The sequence below is a fragment of the Hemiscyllium ocellatum genome, chromosome 29, assembly GCF_020745735.1.
Source record: "Hemiscyllium ocellatum isolate sHemOce1 chromosome 29, sHemOce1.pat.X.cur, whole genome shotgun sequence".
Lineage (NCBI taxonomy): Eukaryota > Metazoa > Chordata > Chondrichthyes > Orectolobiformes > Hemiscylliidae > Hemiscyllium > Hemiscyllium ocellatum.
In genome coordinates, this window is record NC_083429.1 from 44930648 (window position 1) to 44950898 (window position 20251).

Genomic DNA, 20251 nt, shown 5'->3' on the forward strand with positions numbered 1-20251 from the left:
ATGATCTGTGATCTAATGGGAAATGAATCATTATGTTTAATAGAGGAGATGTAAAGAAAGAATGTAAGCAATTTGGCTATTTTGCTGCTTCTATTCAGTGAGATCCTTCAAACCTGCATCCTTAGCTTGTGTCCTTAACTGGGGAGTTGATAACCTGGTTTAATACAGAATGATACCAACAGTGTGGATTCAATTCTCATGATTACCATGCAGGTCCCACCTTCTGACCCTCACCCCTCACTTGAAACAGGGTGGCCCTTAGGTCAAACCACCATCAGTTGTCTCTCTGTCTAATGGGAGAACAGCACCATGGTCTTGAATGACTATGGAGTCTGTCTTTATCCCTGCCTTGCACTTTACCTTCAGGTCCATCAGTTGATTGTTTTCTATTCTCCAAGCACAGGCAGGTGGGACTACTATAGTTTGGGATTACGGACTGGTTGGACCACAAACTCTGTTTCCTGCGCTGTTTGACTCGATGGGCTGAATGGCCTCTAATTGCTTTGCAGATATTTGCAATAATTCCTCATTATGCTTTCTCTGTGCTTTTTCTTGGATGCAGTGTATCTCTCTGTGGCTGAAGGAACAGAAGACCTGCCCAAGTTGCACACTTAGCTTTGCAACCTCGTTCTCGCAGTCCTAACCAGGTGACTGGAATCTGTGACCGTTGTCTGTAGGCTGACCCACTGGAAATGCCATCACTGGGCTTTTGCTCAGGAAACCTGTGACAGGAGTAAAGACACTTGTGGTGCAGTTACAGGAGTGTGTACGATACATTTCTGTTGGGACAATGACTTTGGGGTTCAAGAAATAAATGTGGAATCCTGTCACTCGCATGGATTTCAAAACTATTTCATTGACGAGTTCCTATCAGACTTGATGATACTATATTGAAAGATTATTTTGTGAATTATATACCGTTTCCTTGGCTGTGCTACTGAGGCACATTTTACAAGTATGGGAGGGACCGTAATAATTTACAGTTTAAAAGAAATAAAGATTATCTAAACATTGGTGTAGACTGAGTATTGCATTAAACTTAACGCTAGATATGGAATCGCTTTGCTAAAAGGAACTTTCTAGAAAAGGAGAAGTTTGTTTTTAACTCCCCATCCAAAAAAGGAGAGTTTATTTTGTTCCCAGGGTAGGAGGGACGATTGTGAGTAGCAACGAAGGACAAGCTTGAGAGCATGACTGGGTTTTTTTCTAAGGTTTTATACTTGCCTGTGTACTTGGGATCTGGCTTAATCCAGTGGAGTTCAGGCACTAGACGGGAAAGGTTTGCGTTCTCTACTTCCATCCAGAATGGTCAGGACACTGCATCCTGCAGGGCCTTCTCCTGAGCAGCATCTTTTGAATCAGCTTTTGAATGTGGTTGCTCTGCAATTACACCGTTCCATTTTGGTAAGCTACAGCTTCTGTGGTCTTACCCTGTCGGCAGCAGGTTCTGATGTGAACTCCTAGCTTGGATTAGAGTGCTTTCACTCCCCAGGCACTCAGAGAAGACCCTGATCTCATGGTACATCATACAGTCATAGAGATGTACAGCATGGTAACAGACACTTCGGTCCAGCCTGTCCATGCCGACCAGATATCCTAACCCAATCTAGTCCCACCTGCCAGCACCCGGCCCATATACTTCCAAACCCTTCCTTTTCATATACCCATCCAGATGCCTTTTAAATGTTGCAATTGTACCAGCTTCCACCAATTCCTCTGGCTGCTCATTCCATATACGTACCACCCTCTGTGTGAGAAAGTTGCCCCTTCGGTCTCTTTTATATCTTTCCCCTCTCACCCTAAACCTTAGCCCTCTGGTTCTGGACTCCCTGACCCCAGGGAAAAGACTTTGTCTATTTACCCAATCCATGCCCCTCATAATTTTGTAAACCTCTATAAAGTTACCCCTCAACCTCCGACGTCCAGGAAAAACAGCCCCAGACTATTCAGGCACTCCCTATAGCTCAAACCCTCCAACCCTGGCAACATCCTTGTAAATCTTTTCTGAACCCTTTCAAGTTTCACAACATCTTTCCGATAGGAAGGAGACCAGAACTGCACCCAATATTCCAACAGTGGCCTAACCAATGTCCTGTACAGCCGCAACATGACCTCCCAACTCCTGTACTCAATACTCTGACCAATAAAAGAAAGCATACCAAACGCCTTCTTCACTATCCTATCTACCTGCGATTCCACTTTCAAGGAGCTATGAACCTGCACTTCAAGGTCTCTTTGTTCAGCAGCATTCCTTATGACCTTACCATTAAGTGTATAAGTCCTGCTAAGATTTGCTTTCCCAAAATGCAGCATCTCGCATTTATTTAAATTAAACGCCATCTGCCACTTCTCAGCCTTTTGGCCCATCTGGTCCAGATCCTGTTGTAATCTGAGGTAATCTTCTTCGCTGTCCACTACACCTCCAATTTTGGTGTCATCTGCAAAGTTACTAACTGTACCTGTTATGCTCACATCCAAATCATTTATGTAAATGATGAAAAGTATAGTGCCCAGTACCGATCCTTGTGGCACTCCACTGGTCACAGGCCTCTAGTCTGAAAAACAACCCTCCACCACCACCCTCTGTCTTCTACCTTTGAGCCAGTTCTGTATCCAAATGGCTAGTTCTTCCTGTATTCCATGAGATCTAACCTTGCTAATCAGTCTCCAGTTGGGAACCTTTTTGAACGCCTTACTGAAGTCCAATTAGATCACATCTACAAGTCTGCCCTCCTCAAGCCTCTTTGTTACTTATTCAAAAAACTCAAGTTTGTGAGACATGATTTCCCACGCACAAAAGTCATGTTAACTGTCCCTAATCAGTCCTTGCTTTTCCAAATATATGTACATCCTCTCCCTCAGGGTTCCCTCCAACAACTTGCCCGCCACCGATGTCAGGCTCACTGGTCTATAGTTCCCTGGCTTGTCCTCACCACCTTTCTTAAACAGTGGCACCATGTTAGCCAACCTCCATTCTTCCAGCACCTCTTCTGTGACTATCGATGATACAAATATCTCAGCAAGAGGCCCAGCAATCACTTCTCTAGCTTCCCACAGAGTTCTAGGATACACCTGATCAGGTCCTGGGAACTTGACATCTGGCACTTCCACCTCTGTAATATGGACATTTTTCAAGATGTCATCATCTATGTCTCTACATTCTATATCTTCCATATCCTTTTTCCACAGTAAATACTGATGTCCCGAGTTCTGAGGAGCCAGCACGATTGAAGCGGATGATGAAACACACACGCACGGTTGCCATCTACTGTTGTTTGAAACATAGGATCCCCACCCACGCAGAGTAGCCCGTACCCTCTGCAAGCTCACAAAGCTGCCCTGAGGCATGTTACTGACGGGCAAACTTAGAAAGAAATGGACTGGACGCCAACTCATCTAGTGAATGGAAGGATGCTACCCCAGTCAGCTTTTCTGTTGAGAATATGGTAGACACATTGTTAGGGCATTTCATTCAACATGATATACACCACCATGCCTTCGATGTAACTAAATGTCCCAAAGGGTTTCAAAGCAACAATTCAAAACAAAATATGACACCAAGCCATAGGAGGCAATATTATATCAGAGGCCCAAAAAACCTGCTTAAAGAGAGAGGCTTTAGTTTCTTTAATCAACTTGTTATGACACACATCCGCGGGAGATGGGACTTTATACCAGGCCTCCTAGCTCAGAGATAGGGACATTACCACTGTGGCACTTGAGGAAGATTTTATACAGTGTGTGAAAGGAGGAGACTAAGGGAATTACAAAACTTCATGTCCTGTAGGTAATGATGCCCATGCAACTGAAAGCATCAGATTCTGAGGGACTTGATAGAATTAATGCTGAATGTTTCGCTTTGTGGAAAAGACTGAAACTATGGGGCAGTTTAAAAATAAGGGGTGTCCCATTTAAGATGGAAGACATTTTTCTTTCCATTCCACAGCCTCTCAACCCTGAATCCTCCTCAGGAGTCGAGGACAGAGTGGATCATTTAATGTTTTTCAGGTGGAGGTGATTGCACGGGGTTGAAAGGGATCTGAGGAAAGTGGAGTTGAGGCCACAGTCAAACCAGCAATAATTCCATCAAACAGCAGAACAGGCTTTCTGAAAGGCCTACTGTTCCTGTTCTTGGGAGGTAGGTTAGCTTGGATGGCTGTCTTGCAATGCAAGTCTCACCAACAGCACAGGTTCAATTCCCACACCAGCTGAGAACAAGAGTTCTTCACAGTAACCTGAACCTCTCCCCCTTACCTAAGGTAGAGTGACCCTCAGGTAAACCACCAGCAGTCATCTCCCTCCAGTGAGAGCAGCTTCTGGTCCAGTAACACTGTAGTAACTTCACCTTTACATTATTCCTGCTGTTTATATGGTCAAGAGGCAAAAACTCAATGAGTGGAGTAGTTTTAATGGTGCTGGAGATCACAGAAATAGAGGGAGAGGAAAGACTTTAACATTAAGATGGTGCTCTAACAGAAGCCAAGTCCGTGAGCATTAGGGTGAGAGAGGAACAGGATTTGGAGCGAGTTAAAACATGCTGCATGATTTTAGATGTGGGGAAATCAGCAGGGAGTCCTTGGGAATAGTCAGGTATCATGGTGACCACATGATTGAAGGTTTCACCATCTCTGTAATGGTGGAACACATTGCCTGGAAGTCTGATGGAGGCAGGATTAATTGGGGCACTCAAGATGATATTGGATTATTATTTGGATAGAAATAGTGAGCATGGGGATAAAGCAGGAGATTGGCACTTAGTCATGATGCTCATTTAATGAGCTGGTGCAGGCATGGTGGGCCCAATGGCCTCCTGTGTCATGGCAATTTTGTGAGGAGACCTGAACTGAGTGTTTGCTGCTGATACTGGGAACTCTGAAATAGAAAATCTCTCCATTCCTCAACATCCTGATGAGCACATTTTTTAAAAGAAACTATTTGTACAGAGGTACAAGTACCAAACACATGTACACGTGTTTTATTATAAGAGCTTTTTAATATCTTGTTTGAATTCAATATCTTGTCACATTGATTTCTATTCCATAAAAAAGTACTTAATACTTCAGCTTACCTGGTCAATATGGAGAATGAATTAATGAGAATGGTGTGTCCAAGCAGCACTGGTTATAAGTCTAACACGTTTGGTCTGATCACAATCACTGGGATATTTTCTTAAACTTTGACAAAGGGTGATTCTCAAACTATTCAATGAGTCAATACCAAACTAAGCTGTATTGCCCAAAGTTGTTGGTCCATTTCTGTAACGTGGGAGTTATTTTTCTTGTACTCCAGTGAGGACAGTCGACTTCTATTCTAAGCAGAAGCGACCCATGTTTCTAGGGATTCTTGTGGTGCAGTATCCCTATCTCCAGACCAGGAAGCCTGGGTTCTCATCCTCTCTAGAGACTTGTAATAACATTGAACAGATTGATCTGAAAATATCTGTTCTGTCACGTTATTTAAAATACCCATATCTAAAGGGCAGTACAAAACGTGATTGAAAAATGCGATTTCCAGCATCTTGTACCATACCTCATTCATACTGTAGTCTGAGCTCCAAAACAGTCACAGATGGAAAATTTGCTCAGCTCTTGGCTGCATGACTCTGTTATTCAAGCCTCACTGAAGGATGTTGGCTCTGACACTTCTCACAGGCTTTACTGAACAGATTACTACATTCACTAGCACATACGAGTGAACCTTGCAGCTTCCAGACTGCAGTATGTTTAAGATGAAATTATTAATTCCTGTTCACATAGAAGTATTTTAAAAGTGTTTTCTTTAAAAGAAAAATCGGTCACCCTCTTTCCTCTCAGTACAGTAAGAGGACTTTGGACATGTTTCACTGTTTTCACCTCTTGCAGCAGCAGCTGGTATTACCTTACGACACTGACTACAGTTTCCTGTTTTTGTTTAATACATGAATCAAACATTAAAAACACAATTATATTTTCATTTATTAAAACATTGAATCCTAATCAAGCATAATTTAAGAGTTAAAATTTCATTAGCATACAATTGTAATTAACTACATTAAAGTGGAAATTCAAATTTAGGTGTACAAATGACTCTTTAAAGTTATTGCTACAATACGTAACTCAACAGGATTCGATACTCTACCCACCCACTCTCTCAATGTTTCATGTTCAATTGTACTAAGGCAGATTTGACAATCCCCCTCTGCACTCTGGTATCTCAACACTGCCATTCATTTGTACCCTGGATAGGTCAAGCATTGAGACCAGAATCTCCCATCAGACTCGATATTGTCAATGGAAGTGGTGCAGAGTAGAGGCTCAACTACTTTACATGGAGAAAGCATTGGAAGATGAGTCACTGAGCACTGCTTTCAATTGCCAGATGTACAACACAAGAATACTATTGACAGCAGCTGTGGGACAGAACGTCTGGCTTCTCTCTGGTACAGAATATGGTGTGCCAACAATCTTGCAAAAAGGAAAAGGTTGTTCCATGTGGGACTAAATGAACCAACCACAAAAGTTACATGAATGGAGCCTTAGTTACTCCAAATACGTTTAGCCAACACAGACTGTGATTGCACAGCACTACATGGCTTCTCACGGTGGTTGAAATGCCATTTGTCTGCCATGGTTATAACTAGTGTTTGAATTCTTCCTGTGTGGTCAGGTAGTTCTTGAAACAACCACACGTATTTCACGGAACTGTTAATATGACAACTTTTGAGCAGAGGTCGTCACTCCAGTACACATCAGACGTTATCCAAGCACAATCCAGATATAAAGACATTCTCTTTGTAAAGGTTTCACAGGATTCAATTGGATCACTGTTAAATTGAAATTGACTTTTTTTTTGTCCTTTAAGATAGTTGACTGTTAGGAAGAACAAGGTGTGGTTAATAAGCTCTATTTAACAACCAGACGGGAGAACAGACTGGGAAGAAATTGTGAATGGGACTGGCAACAAAAATAAAAACTCACCAAAGGGAAGCTGCTGTCATGTCACATGGGCAATGGCTCACCAACTGAGCTTCACTAATTTCTGTTTGCACATTCCTGAGAGTGGTTATCTGACTATCTGATGTCAGTGCTTGTTCGAATTACACATTACCCAGGCTGAAGACACCAGAACCAGAAATAAGATATACAAGACACAGCAAGAACAATCCTGAAGATTACATGTAGTGATCCACAAACTATAACGTTTATCTCCGGCATTCAGAGTTTACTATCGTCGGGACCTATCAACAAATCTTAACTGAGACAGTCAAAGACTTGGACAGATGTGTAACATATCGAATGAAGCACATCACTATGTGGATATGATCACCTGATCCTACATTATAATGGTGACTATACTGCATTGGTTATAATTAGGGGCACCCTGAACACTATGGAGACGTAATTCTACTGTGTGATCTGGAAACTCCAAGGCTTTTCCTAGCGTGGGGTAGGGATTACAGATTATTCGAGTCAGTCGAGGATATATTTTAAAACAATAACAGGAATATAGACAGGAAATCTTATGGCGTCATGGTAGCATCCCTGCCTCTGAACCAGAAGCTCAGGGTTCAATTCTTACCCCAGGACTTGACAACCACAGGAAATGCTGCAAAACAGGCTAATTAAGAGGAATGGAGGGGGGAGGAATTAGTGAAAAGTGGGACTTGAATGCATTGGTTATTCTGGAGTTCCATTAGTTGGACAAGTCAGAGCCGTGTGTCGTTTCCAAGGCTCGCTATTTCCCCCCTTCTGGGAAATTAATCTAAAAATGCCTACAGCTGGCAGTAAAAACAGAAGATTCTCCAGGATAGTCAGGCCTGAGGTGGGGTCACCCCCAAGCTATAGCCTCTGGCAGGAAAAGCTAGCTAATGAAGGCAAAAAAAGCGTATGCTCCTGTACATCATTAGATGTGATAACTCTTCCAAGGAGACAGTTGGCAGCAAGGGATTTAAGTGATGCTGGTGATGGGGTCCTATGGAAACCCACCCTTGACAATTACATCCAGCCCCACCCCCACCACCGTTATGTTGCTGTCTCTCCCACCCACAGTGATTCCAAGCTCAGGTTATAGCAGTTGGTAGTTTGCACATTAGTAGTGAATGTGGTAACGATCAGGCCAGCCCAACACGATCAACCAAACCACTGAACTGGAGGAAGGAGGAACACTCTCATCTTTTAACAAGAAGAAATTTTCCAGGCCAGATCCAACCCACAGCACGGATACATTACAAATCTCTTGGTTAAACAATTGAACCTTGTACAGCAAAGAGGGCGAAGATGTCTGAGATATAGATGTGAAAAATGGGAAAAAAAAAATTTGGTGATGGGATTTGCTGAATACGGACTCACAGTAATGGGGGGGATGAGAATCACACTCTCTCATAGGCCTTTAGCAACGTGACAACAGCAGCAGGCTCTCTATTGGGTGAGTGTGGCTGAATTTCAGTCTAATTTCTTGGGAAGGCGGCCCATCTTGGTCCGGATGTTCCTCAGCAGGAAAAAGGCCACGGTGGTGACAGCACAGGTGAGCTCCGCGACCCAGAATGCCGTGTCCCAGCTGTAAAACTTGGCAATCGAGCTGAATGGGAAGCCTGCCAGGAACCCCCCTACTGTGGGACACAAAGCAGAAGGGAGTTATCAATGAATGTTGCAGGTCAAGACAAACATTTGAATTAATTACATGGTCTGAATTCCCCCGAAACCTATTGAAGAATTTAAATGTTTTAGCCACCACCAGCAGCTCCCCGGTGAATGAGCGTGTGAAGAGTTGTTAGTGATGCAGCGTGCGAAGTATTATTATTCAGGGGCTGATGGCATTACTAGTGAGGCCAGCATTTATTGCCCATCCCTAATTGCCCAGAGGGCAGTTAAGAGTCAACCATGTCGCTGTGGGTCTGGAGTCACATGTAGGCCAGACCAGGTAAGGACGGCAGTTTTCTTCCCTGAAGGTCATTAGTGAACCAGATGAGTTTTTCCTTGAAAACCGACATTAGGTTTATAGCTATCATTAGATTCCTAATTCCAGACTTCTACTGAACTTAAATGCCACCATCTGTCATGGCAGGGACCAAACCCAGATCGGCAGAACATTACCCAGGTCTCTGGATTGACAGTCCAGCGATAATACCACTGGGGCATTGCCTCGCTTTATTTTTGATAGATGTAACTTGACCAGACACAAGGCAAAGCTTCCTTTATCCCAACAGCATGCAGCTTCATGTGTAAGCCAAGAATGGAGACATTCATTGTTAATTCACTGCATCAGCTCTCTCCACAGTCAGTCTACGATTGCTCATTGCAATTATTGGCTGCTGATTTTTTTGGTGCTCTGCCCAGCAGTGACGGGGTGAAGACTGACCAAACTACAGCCAGCAGAGGGAGCTCTCATTTTGTGGGCCATTGCCAGAAATGTGCAAATCTCTGGCTCTACAAGTAGCAACCGGAGGAAAGGACTTCCATTAGTCATACTCATTGAGGTCTACAGCACAGAAAAAGGCTCTTTGGACCATCTATACACTCCCTCTGAGGAACTGCTTGATTTTCACTTTTTAGGCAACATGGTGGCACAGTGGTTACCACCGCTGTCCAACAGGGTCAGGGACCCAGGTTCAATCCCACCCTTGGGTGGCTGTCTGTGTGGAGTTTGCTCGTTTTCCCCATGGGTATGTGGGTTTCTTCTGGATGCCCTGGTTTCCTCCCACAGTCCAAAGATACACAGGTTAGGTGAATTGGCCATATTAAATTGCCCACTGTGTCCAGGCTGGGTGGATTAGCCATAGGAAATGTAGGGTTGTAAGAATGTTGTGGGTCTGAGTAGGTTGCTCTTCCGAGGGTCAGTGTAGACTTGATGGGCTGAATGGCCTGCCTCCACATTATAGGAATTCTATGAATTTATATCCTAGCTAAGATGAGGAGTAACTGTGTGTATCAGAAACAAGTCTCAGTCTGGCCTGGACTCCCTTCGAGAACACACAGTTGAAAATTATTTTAGCTCTGGAGAGATTTGCTCTCTTCTTCACAAGCATTCCAAAATACCCAACAATTTCAATTTAAATTCAGACTTATTCCTGCTCCACATGCCATAAATTGCCAGACGCAGAGTGAAACTTTGAGAATAGGATAGTATGGGGATGGATTGGAGTGGAAACAGTCAGTAAGCTTCAACTATGTCACACACAGCACTACGTGTTGACATTAAATAGATAATCTTATGCAGGAATTTTCCTGGTCATCCACCGGTATCGAAGGATGTGCTGAAGAATTCCAATGGAATTCCACTCAAGTCTCAAAAACGTGTTCCATTCCCTGTACCCCAGAAAAAATATTGAACTTCAATCTCTGCAACAGAAGTTGATATTTGAGTGCCACACAATAGTACAATGCCAGGTATAAAAGTGAGAAGCTGCCCATGGCCACTTCCTGTTCTTACCATTTGCCATCAAAGCGACAATAGCATGAGACGTCCCCGAGAGGTTAGAAGGTGCAGATTCATTGGCTATCACTCCAAACAGTGCAATTGGTCCATAAGAACAGAAGCCAAAAATAGCCCCCAAGGAGAGAATCCACAGCTACCAGAAAAGAGAAAGGTGTTAAAAGTGCATCAAGATTGTACAACCCAAAGTTTGCTTTCATTACACGTGGAGTTTTGGATCTCACTGGCAAGGCCAGGACATGTTGCCCACCCCCTAGGTGACCATGAAGATAGGTGAACCTCTCCAGTCCAATGTAGCGATGGCACAGTTCATCAGCCTCTTCTGAGGCAGCCCATTCAGACTGAGGATGACTTCCTTCCACTCGGGAGTTGTAGGTCTAGAGATGACTAAGTGGTCCAACCCTGGATTCGTACACGCAGCCTCGAGATTCCCACGTGTCGGTGGGGATGATGCAATCTTCTCATGGATTCGGCTTTTTAAGGATTTTCTCCTGGGAGCAGCTCACTGTGAAGTAGAGAGGAGCTGTCCTCGTGCTGCTCAATGAAGATCTCTACATTTCTGATCCAGCAGCAGTGAAGGAACAGTAAAAGGTTTGAGTCAGGACGGTGTGAATCTTGAAGGGAAACTTCTCAGAGAGTGGGCTTCCAATGAATCTAGTGCCCTCGTTCTTCTTGATGGTCGAGGTAGTGGGTTTGGAATGTGACGCTTGGGAATTAGCTTCAGCACATCTTGTAGATGGTACATGCTGCTGCCCCTCTGTGTCAGTGTGGGGAACAGGGTGTTGGTCACGTTGGCTGCTTTGACTTAGATACTGTCGAGTTTCTGGAGTTTATTTGGAACTGCATCTATCCAGGCAAGGGGGCTGTATTCCATCACACTTCTGACTGTGTAGATAGCAGAAATATTTAGGGGAGGCAGCAAGTGAACCATCTATCTTGCTAAAATGTTTGCTAGTTCCATCGGCCCTTGCAATAAATTCTTTATATTTCTAAGCTATTGCATTTTAAGTTACACTAAAGAACAAAATCACAACTCGCTACATTGGACTTACAATCACTGATTGTAAGCTTTAAATAACTGTTGGGGAATGTTCATGCAAACAGATTTCTACACATCTTGAAAGGTGACAAGGGTTTAGAAATGGAGGTAGAGCGACAAAAGGGCAGGCAAAGACAGAGGGAGCAAGTGATCACGGGGGAGAAGAAAGTGAGAGAGATAGACCTCGTCTTCAGTTAAGTTGGTAATTTGAGTCACAGGAAAGAAGATTAGTGTCCAGAGCTCAGTCTCCTGAGGAAATAAAGAGGAAGAAGAGGCAATCACACAGAGGCAAGGAAAAGTACAGCAAGAAAAGTTTCCACAAGAAATTTGGTGATTATTTGATTGATTGTGCCTCTCTCTGCATCAACTCAACTAGTCTGAATCTCGCACCGTTCCCTGTCACCCTGGGCTTTGAAAGCTAGTGCTTCCAAATAAACCTGTTGGATTATAACCTGGTGTTATGTGATTTTCAACCCTGCAAATTGTTACTCTCCAGATATTGATCCAATCTTGTTTTGAAAGCCACAGCCGAATCTGCCTGTCCCACATTGTCAGTCAGTTCGTTCCGGATCCTAAACACTTGCTGCAAAAGCCTCCCCTCCTCCCCATCTTTTCTTTGTTTCCTTTGCTGGTCACTTTAAAATCAGTATCTTTTGATCCTTGACCCTTCTCTCTCTCTCTATATTTTTTTTTCCAGACTCCCACACAATTTTGAACGCTTCTATCAAACTTCGTCTCAATATTCTCTTCTCCAAAGCCAACAGTCTTGGCGTCTTTAATCTACCTTGACAATTGAAGCTCTGCAATTCCGGAACTAATCCCAAACCTCTTTTCCGGACTCTCACTAATCATTCCGAAAGTCTAGTTTCTTGAACAGGACACAATACCACAGTTGAATCTGAACCACTGTTTTATATAAAGATTGCTATTGTACTGACTCCTTTATTTATAAACACCTAGCACTCGGAATGCTTTACTAACCAGTTTCTAAAATGACCCTCTATAATCACTGTAATATTGTCCTTAATTAGCACTGCTGCCTCTTTTCCATCCTTTCTTTCCCTACATTTCCTGATCACATTATATCCAGGAATATTTAATACCCTTTCCTATCTTTTTTAAAAACCAGGTCTCCGTTATCACCACAACATTATATCCCCCACAATCTGTAAACCTCTTGGGAGACTTTGTTACTCCCTTCCTTCCCAACACTGAACCAGGCAGGATCAGAAGCAGTTAAACTTTATGATAAATTCAACTCAAGGCCAAAAGTTTGAATCTGCTGAAATTCAGCTGCTCTGGAGTTGACCGATCTGGACCTGAAACATTAACCCTGTTTTCTCTCCACGGATGCTACAGAAGCCATTGCGCTGCAGATACCAAATGGTTCTGACTGGCTAGGAGACTCGCTCCACCTTCCCGCCTGTTACAGGTATATCCGAAGGGTTTACGGGTAGATAGTCAACCTGTTTGGCCACGTCATCATGCTGAGTTTCTCCAGCCATTTCTGTTTTTGTTTTAGATTTCCAGGGTCTGCGTCGCTTTATTTTTTTCAAAACTCTGATGGCTGTCCATTGGCTCCGTCAATGAAAAGGCACTGAATAGATTGCAATGTAAAAGGCACTGACTAGCCAGGCAAAGGAGCTGGAATAGTTTAATAGACCCCTCAGGGTTATGGAGTGAGACTAATGTTGGTCAGCAAAATTCACCCAGACCATCCCATCCCACCCCTTGCTGAACCATAAACATCTGAGAAAGCTCAGACATCCACAACACCAGAGAAAACCAAATATTCTTTTGCCTTCGACAGAAAAGGATCATGAATCAAAGCCTAGTTCATGATAGTTACCTTGGTAGACTCTGCAGTCACTGTGACTCTAAAGAGGTACATCGATATGGCCATTCCTGCCATCATGGAGAGCAAGAGTCCATGCCGAGGATTCCCGTGGCTTCGAAGACCACTCTAGAAGAGAGATTGGCAGAAACAACGTTTTTCTTTGGGAAATGGTTTTGTTTTATGAAAGCGAGGGACAATGGCCTTTATAAAAACACAATACACAGAATAAATAAAAACCGAAAAAAACTGCGGATGCTTAAATTGGAAACAAAAACAGAAGTTGCTGGAAAAGCTCAGCAGGTCTGGCAACATCTGTTGAGTTAATGTTTCGGTTCTGAGGAAGGGTCACTGGACTCAAAAATCTTTACTCCGATTTCTCTTCACAGATGCTGCCAGACCTGCTAAGATTTTTCAGTAACCTCTGTTTTTATTTCTGATACACAGAATAGATCTATTCTATGTGGTCAAGAATTTACTAACTAGCTTCAGGGACCCCCACCCCTCTCCTTCTGGTACTCTCTCAAAGTGAGGAGGATGCTTCCCATTGAACAAAGCCATGAAAAAAGTCTGATTGTGATGATTTCTAAATGAGGAGAGGCCATTGCGCTGCAGATACCAAATGGTTCTGACTGGCTAGGAGACTCGCTCCACCTTCCCGCCTGTTACAGGTATATCCGAAGGGTTTACGGGTAGATAGTCAACCTGTTTGGCCACGTCATCAACACATCCTCCGGGAATGGGACTCAAACTAAGATCTTCCAGCTTAGAGGTGAGATGCTTCCCGCTGCACCAGAAGGCTGCTCAGGTACGTAAGCTAACTGCAGCTGGGTATGATTTGGCACATCACACTGTAAACTTTTGCTATAAATTCCATGTCTTACAAGCTTATACTCCTTAACCACCTGATGAAGGAGCAGCACTCCGAAAGCTAGTGCTTCCAATCAAACCTGTTGGACTATAACCTGGTGTTGTGTGATTTTTTTAAACTTTGTGCAGCTGGGTACAATTTCATACAAGGTCCCTTTAGTTTCAGTATTCTGGGCTCAATTGCAACGTGAACACAGTGGCCTCACCCCTCCCTCCGGCTAGGCTGCCTCTGCTCAGCCAGAGGAAGACTTAACAGTATCTGAATAGCTTGGGTGCTCGTTGTTGTGGTTCTGTTCGCCAAGCTGGTATTGCACAAAATACCATGCAAGGACTGCACAAAACACTATATAGGACAAACAGGAAGACAGCTAACAATCCGCATACATGAACATCAACTAGCCACGAAACGACACGACCAGCTAACCCTAGTAGCCACACACACAGACAACAAGCAACATGAATTCGACTGGGACAACACCACTATCATAGGGCAAGCCAGACAGAGAACAGCCAGGGAATTCCTAGAGGCATGGCATTCATCCACAAACTCCATCAACAAACACATCGACCTGGACCCAATATACCAACCACTACAGCGGACAGCTGAAACTGACAACAGGAAGCGGCAAGGACAGACCACTATAAATACCGGAAGAAACATCAAAGAAGCGCTTCGCAGGAGGCTCCAAAGCACTGATGATGTCGCCTAGCCAGGGGACGAAACGTTTGCAACAAAAACTTCCAGCTCGGCGAACAGAACCACAACAGTATCTGAATAGGCTGGGGCTGTTTTCCCTGGAGTGTTGGAGGCTGACCTCATAGAGGTTTATAAAATCATAAGGAGTATGGATAGGATAAGTAGACAATGTCTTTTCCCTGGGATAGGGGAGTCCAGAACTGGAAGTCATAGGTTTAGGGTGAGAGGGGAAAGATATAAAAGGGACCTCAGGGGCAGCTTTATTCACACAGAGGGTGGTGCATGTATGGAATGAGCTGCCAGAGAAAGTAGTGCAGGCTAGTACAATTACAACATTTAAAAGGCATCTGTATGGATATATGAATAGGAACTGTTTAGAGAGATATGGGCCAAGTGCTGGCAAATTGGACTAGATTAGGATATCATGGACGAGTTGGACTGAAGGGTCTGTTTCCGTGCTGTACATCTCTATGATGCTGTGACTGTAAATAATAGTGATAGAATCATAGAATCCCTATAGTGCAGAAAGAGGCCATTCAGCCTATTGAGTCTGCACCGGCCCTCCAAAGAGCTTCCCACCCAGACCTCATCCCCATCCCTGTAACTGCGCATGGGGATTTTACCATAGCTAACCCAGCTAAGTCATCTAAGCCTAGATGGGTTAGCCATGGCTCTGTTGAGGAATGAATTCACCTGGTAAAACTAACCAAGAGGCACAGAGGCAGTGATCTTATCCCACTGAGGCTCCGGTTAACTGCCTGTTCCTTGCAGGAGCACTGTTTAAGATTTCGAGCCAAATTTTACCAGGAGCAAAATATACAATAATGTGCTTTATATCTGCTTGGAATAGTCAGAGAAGTGAAGTGATGAAATATCCAACAGGAAAAGGATCATTCAGTCTCCTCTGGAATACTATGTCCAATTCCGATACTTTAGGCAGGATGGGAAGGACTTTGAAAGGGCGCACAGTGAATGGTTAGGATTCACAATGCATTTCCTGCACACCTTAGTGGCAGAATTAATCATGGCTTGGAACCGAATAAATAGCTGAAGAGAAAAAAAAAAGTAATTGCAGAGTTATAGGGTAAGGGTGGGAGAGTGGGGAATTGAATTAGCTAACATGCTGTACCAAAGAGCCAGTACAGATATAAAAGGCTGAATGGCCTCTTTCTGTCCTGTTGTAATTCCATAAAAACCAGTAAACACAGTTTCAGACTGTTGAACAGTGTAGATCTCTCATGCAATCCAATCGCCCACCCAAAGCAGTCCAACATGGGTCTGTACGTACATACCCGAGCAACAGCCTTGTCAGAAAAGTATCCAGCCGCCACACTGCCCAGCAGACCACCAACCTCCAGGGCACTCATGAACGAACTCCCTGCAAACAAAAGGAAGATGCTGCTACAGAGTTCACTAAAGTCGGGAAGGCCCAGGGTTTGATCTTTGTCAGCACCAGGGAGTGCACTGTTAATGGTTTCATGATTGGGGAAAAGGATCAAAATACAAAATCAACAGAAATTGCTGCTGGTCATCACCTCCTCTCGCCCCGAGATAAGCCAGCATGATCTAGACCAGGCAAGCAAGGCTGGATCTAACTTGTCTTTGTTACACATCACGGTCATTGTAAGAGCCTCAAGATCTTGTATTTGATTAATAAAAATAACTCATTCTAAAATAAGAATGGAATCCAGGTTTGCGTAATCTTTGCCTGGTATGTCGACCTATATTCAGTTACAATGCAACGCCACCACCAACAAATTGAATTTCCATTATGATTTAAGGTTATAAAATGTCATTGGCGCCTCTCAGTTCAGTGAGAAAGTTGCGAGTCCAAACTGTGCATCATGCTATTCGGAAGGGTGTTGTGAAACTTGAAAGGGTTCAGAAAAGATTTACAAGGATATGGCCAGGGTTGGACTATTTGAGCTACAGGGAGAGGCTGAATAGGCTGGGACAAGGTGACCTGATAGAGGTTTATAATATCACGAAGGGTGCGGATAGAATGAATAGACACGGTTTTTTCCCCAGGGTGGGGGAGTCCAAAACGAGTGGGCATAGGTTTAAGGTGAAAGGGGGAAGAATTAAAAGGGACTTAAGGGGCAGTTCGTTCACTCAGAGGGTGGTTTGTGTATGAGCTGCCAGAGGAAGGGTGGAGGCTGGTACAATTACAGCATTTAAAAGGGAGCTGGATGGGTACATGAATAGAAAGGGTTTGGAAGGTTATGGGCTAAAAGCTACCAAATGGGACTAGATTAATTTGAGATAATGATCAGCATGGACAAGTTGGACCGAAGCATCTGTTTCCATGCTATACATCCCTATGACTCTAAGAGTGGAAGCATGGACGAGATGCTTCAGCTATACAGGCCACTGGTGAGACCACATCTGAGTACTGTTTACAGTAATCTTTAAAATTCATTTGTGAGACTGTTCAGCACTGGCTGGGCCAACATTTATAGGCTGTCCCTAGTTGCCCTTGAGAAGGCGGTAATGAGCTGTTACCTTGAACTGCTGCAGTGCACCTGCTGTGGGTTGACCCACAATGCCATTAGGGAGGGAATTCCAGGATTTTGATCCAGCAACAGTGAAGGAGCGGTGATATATTTCCAAGTCAGGATGGCGAGTGGCTTAGAGGGGAACTTGCAGGTGGTGGTGTTCCCAAGTTGCCTTGTCCTTCTAGATGGAAGTGGCCATGGGTTTGGAAGGTACTGTCTGAGGATCTTTGGTGAATTTCTGCAATGCATCTTGTAGATAGTACACACTGCTGTCGCTGAGCATCAGTGGTGTAGGGAGTGGATGTTTGTGGGTGTGATGCCAATCAACTGGGCTGCTTTGTCCTGAAAGGTGTAAAGCTTCTTGTGTGTTGTCAGAGCTACACCAATCCAGGCAAGTGGATCACACTCCTGATTTGTGTCTGTAGATGATGGACAGACTGTGGGGAGTCAGGAAGGGAGTTACTCGCTGCAGTATTCCTAACTTCTGATCTACACTTGCAGCCACTGAGTTTCTGATCAATAGTAACACCAGGATGTTGATAGTGGGGGATTCAGTGATGGTAATAGTAATGAATATCAAGGGGTAGTGGTTAGATTGTCTCATATTGGTGATGGGTTGTGGCACAAATTGCTAGTGGTAAACCCAAGCCTGAATATTGTCCAGATCTTTTGCATTTGAACATGGACTGCTTCAGTATCTAAGGAGTTGTAAATTGTGCTGAACATTGTGCAATCAGCGGTGAATATCCCCACTTTGGACTTTATGATGGAGGGAAGGTCATTGATGAAGCAGCTGAAAATGTCTGGGCCTAGGACACTACCCTGAGGAACTCCTGCGGAGATGTCCTGGAGCTGAGATGACTGACCTCCAACAACCACAACCATTGTCCTGTGTGCCAGATATGACTCCAACCAGTAGAGAGTTTGCCAACTGATACCCATTGAGTCCAGTTTTGCTAGGGCTCCTTGATGCCATTCCTGGTCAAATGCAGCCTTGATGTTAAGGGCTGTCACTCTCACCTCCCCTCTGGAATTCAGCTCTTTTGTTCATGTTTGAACCAAGGCTGTAATGAGGTCAGGAGCTGAGTAGTCTTGTCAGAACCTAAACTGGGCATCACTGAGCAGGTTATTGCTGAGTAAGTGCTGCTTGATAGCCCTGTTGATAACACCTTCCATCACTTTACTGATGATCAAAAATAGACCGATGGGGTGGTAATTGGCCGGGTTGGAGTTGTCCTGCTTTTGGTGTACAAGATGTAACTGGGCAATTTTGGGGTAGATGCCAGTGTTGTAACTGTATTGGAACAGCTTGGCTAGGGGAGCAGCAAGTTCTGGAGCACAATACTATTGGTGGAATGTCGTAAGGGCCCATAACCTTTGCAGTATCCAGTGTCTCCAACTGTTTTTTGATATCACAGGGAGGATCAAATCGGCTGAAGATTGGTATCTGTAACATTGGGGACCACTGGAGGAGGCCGAGATGGATCATCCACTCGGCATTTTGGCTGAAGATTGCTGCAGAAGTGTCAGCCTTAGCTTTTGCACTGATGTGCCAGGCTCCTCCATCATCGAGGATGGGGATACTCGTGGAGCCTCCTCCTTCAGTGAGTGGTTTAATCGTTCACTTCCATCCACAACTGGATGTGATAGGACTGCAGAGCTTAGATTTGATCCGATTGGTTGTGCGATCGCCTTAGCTTGGTCTTTCATTTGCTTGCAAATAGTCCTGTTTGGTAGCTTCACCAGGTTGACACTCACTTTTAGGCATGCCTGGCGTGCCCTCCTGCATTCTCCATTGAAGAGGGTTGATCCCTTGGTTTGATGGTAGTGGTTGAGTGGGGGATATTTTTAAGACAGACGTAGATAGGTTCTTGATTAGCAAGGGGGTAAAAGGTTATCAGGGTAGGCAGGAATGTGGAGTCATCACAGCAGCCTTATTAAGAGGCAGAAAAGGCTTGATAGGCCGACTGATCTACTCCTGCTTCTAATCTGCATGTTTGTGACCTCAACGTTTTACGGCACTATTTCAGTAGTGTGTGAAGATCCAAGGTTGAAACTGCCACTCTACAATCTTGCTGTGTATATATTGTGGGGAGGGGAAATTTAAAGGAAACCAAGAACGGGTTCAAGTGGCTGATAGTCCACCCTCAAACAACACCAGCAAAGACAGAAACCCAAGCAGATGCTGCAGGTCTGAAATAAATGGAGAAAACATGAGAGAAAAACTTAACAAAACTGGCATTACCTATGGAGACAGAAACAGGGTTAACATTTCAGACTGAAGAGCATACAGCAAAACTGGGACAATTTAAAGATATTATCCACTTCCATACATGCTGTTTCTCAGCGTGGAAAACATAACTCAGCAAGACTCCTTTTGCCTTCTACGTGATTTACATCCATTCATTTTAGTTAATTTGTCAAACCTGTGAGCCGTCTTACCAAGGAGTGCAGTCTGTCCCTTCTCCTGAATGAGGAAGAGTTGCCCCCAGTCAGTGCAACAGGTCTTCACTCCAAACACCACCAGATACCCAATATTCAAGACCCACAGGTATGGGGTCAGCAGCAGTTCTTTCACAGTACTCTCATCCCCAGTAGATCCTGTGTCAAATTAGGGAAAGGGGGTGGAACGTATAGATAATATGTTAAGAAAAGTAAATATTAATTGATTGAAGATGTCCGATAACAACAAATCTCACAGCTTGGCTCTGCATTGGATACTGAAAAACTGACAGCATATTAACACATTACATGCATTTCCTGCCAACCTTAGTTTTGAAATCATGGTTTCTGGTCCTATCTTTCCATCAATATTTACTATAATGAAGAACTACATCAACATTTCCAATTGTCGTCAAACATTAACCAGCCGAGGACAAGACACTAACAGATCTGACCCTTCCCCT

General features: G+C 44.0%; 2 protein-coding genes across 3 annotated transcripts in view; one reads left to right on the forward strand and one right to left on the reverse strand.

Moving 5' to 3' along the window:
• The window catches only part of LOC132829533 (E3 ubiquitin-protein ligase DZIP3-like), a 118192-nt gene extending 117228 nt beyond the window's left edge, over positions 1–964 (forward strand). The window contains exon 38 of the mRNA XM_060846758.1: positions 563–964. Coding sequence (XP_060702741.1) covers positions 563–643 — 81 coding nt within the window. The 3' untranslated portion in view covers positions 644–964. The remainder of the gene's footprint in view (positions 1–562) is intronic.
• Positions 965–5040: 4076 nt separating this feature from the next.
• slc37a4a (solute carrier family 37 member 4a) overlaps positions 5041–20251 on the reverse strand; it is a 36953-nt gene continuing 21742 nt past the window's right edge. The window contains exons 5-10 of one of the 2 annotated variants that reach the window (XM_060846814.1): positions 19788–19946; positions 16143–16228; positions 13299–13412; positions 11633–11698; positions 10408–10546; positions 5041–8587 (exon numbers count right to left, since the gene is read on the reverse strand). In XM_060846814.1, coding sequence (XP_060702797.1) covers positions 8421–8587; positions 10408–10546; positions 11633–11698; positions 13299–13412; positions 16143–16228; positions 19788–19946 — 731 coding nt within the window. In that variant the 3' untranslated portion in view covers positions 5041–8420. The remainder of the gene's footprint in view (positions 8588–10407; positions 10547–11632; positions 11699–13298; positions 13413–16142; positions 16229–19787; positions 19947–20251) is intronic. The other variant, XM_060846816.1, reaches the window with a different exon arrangement.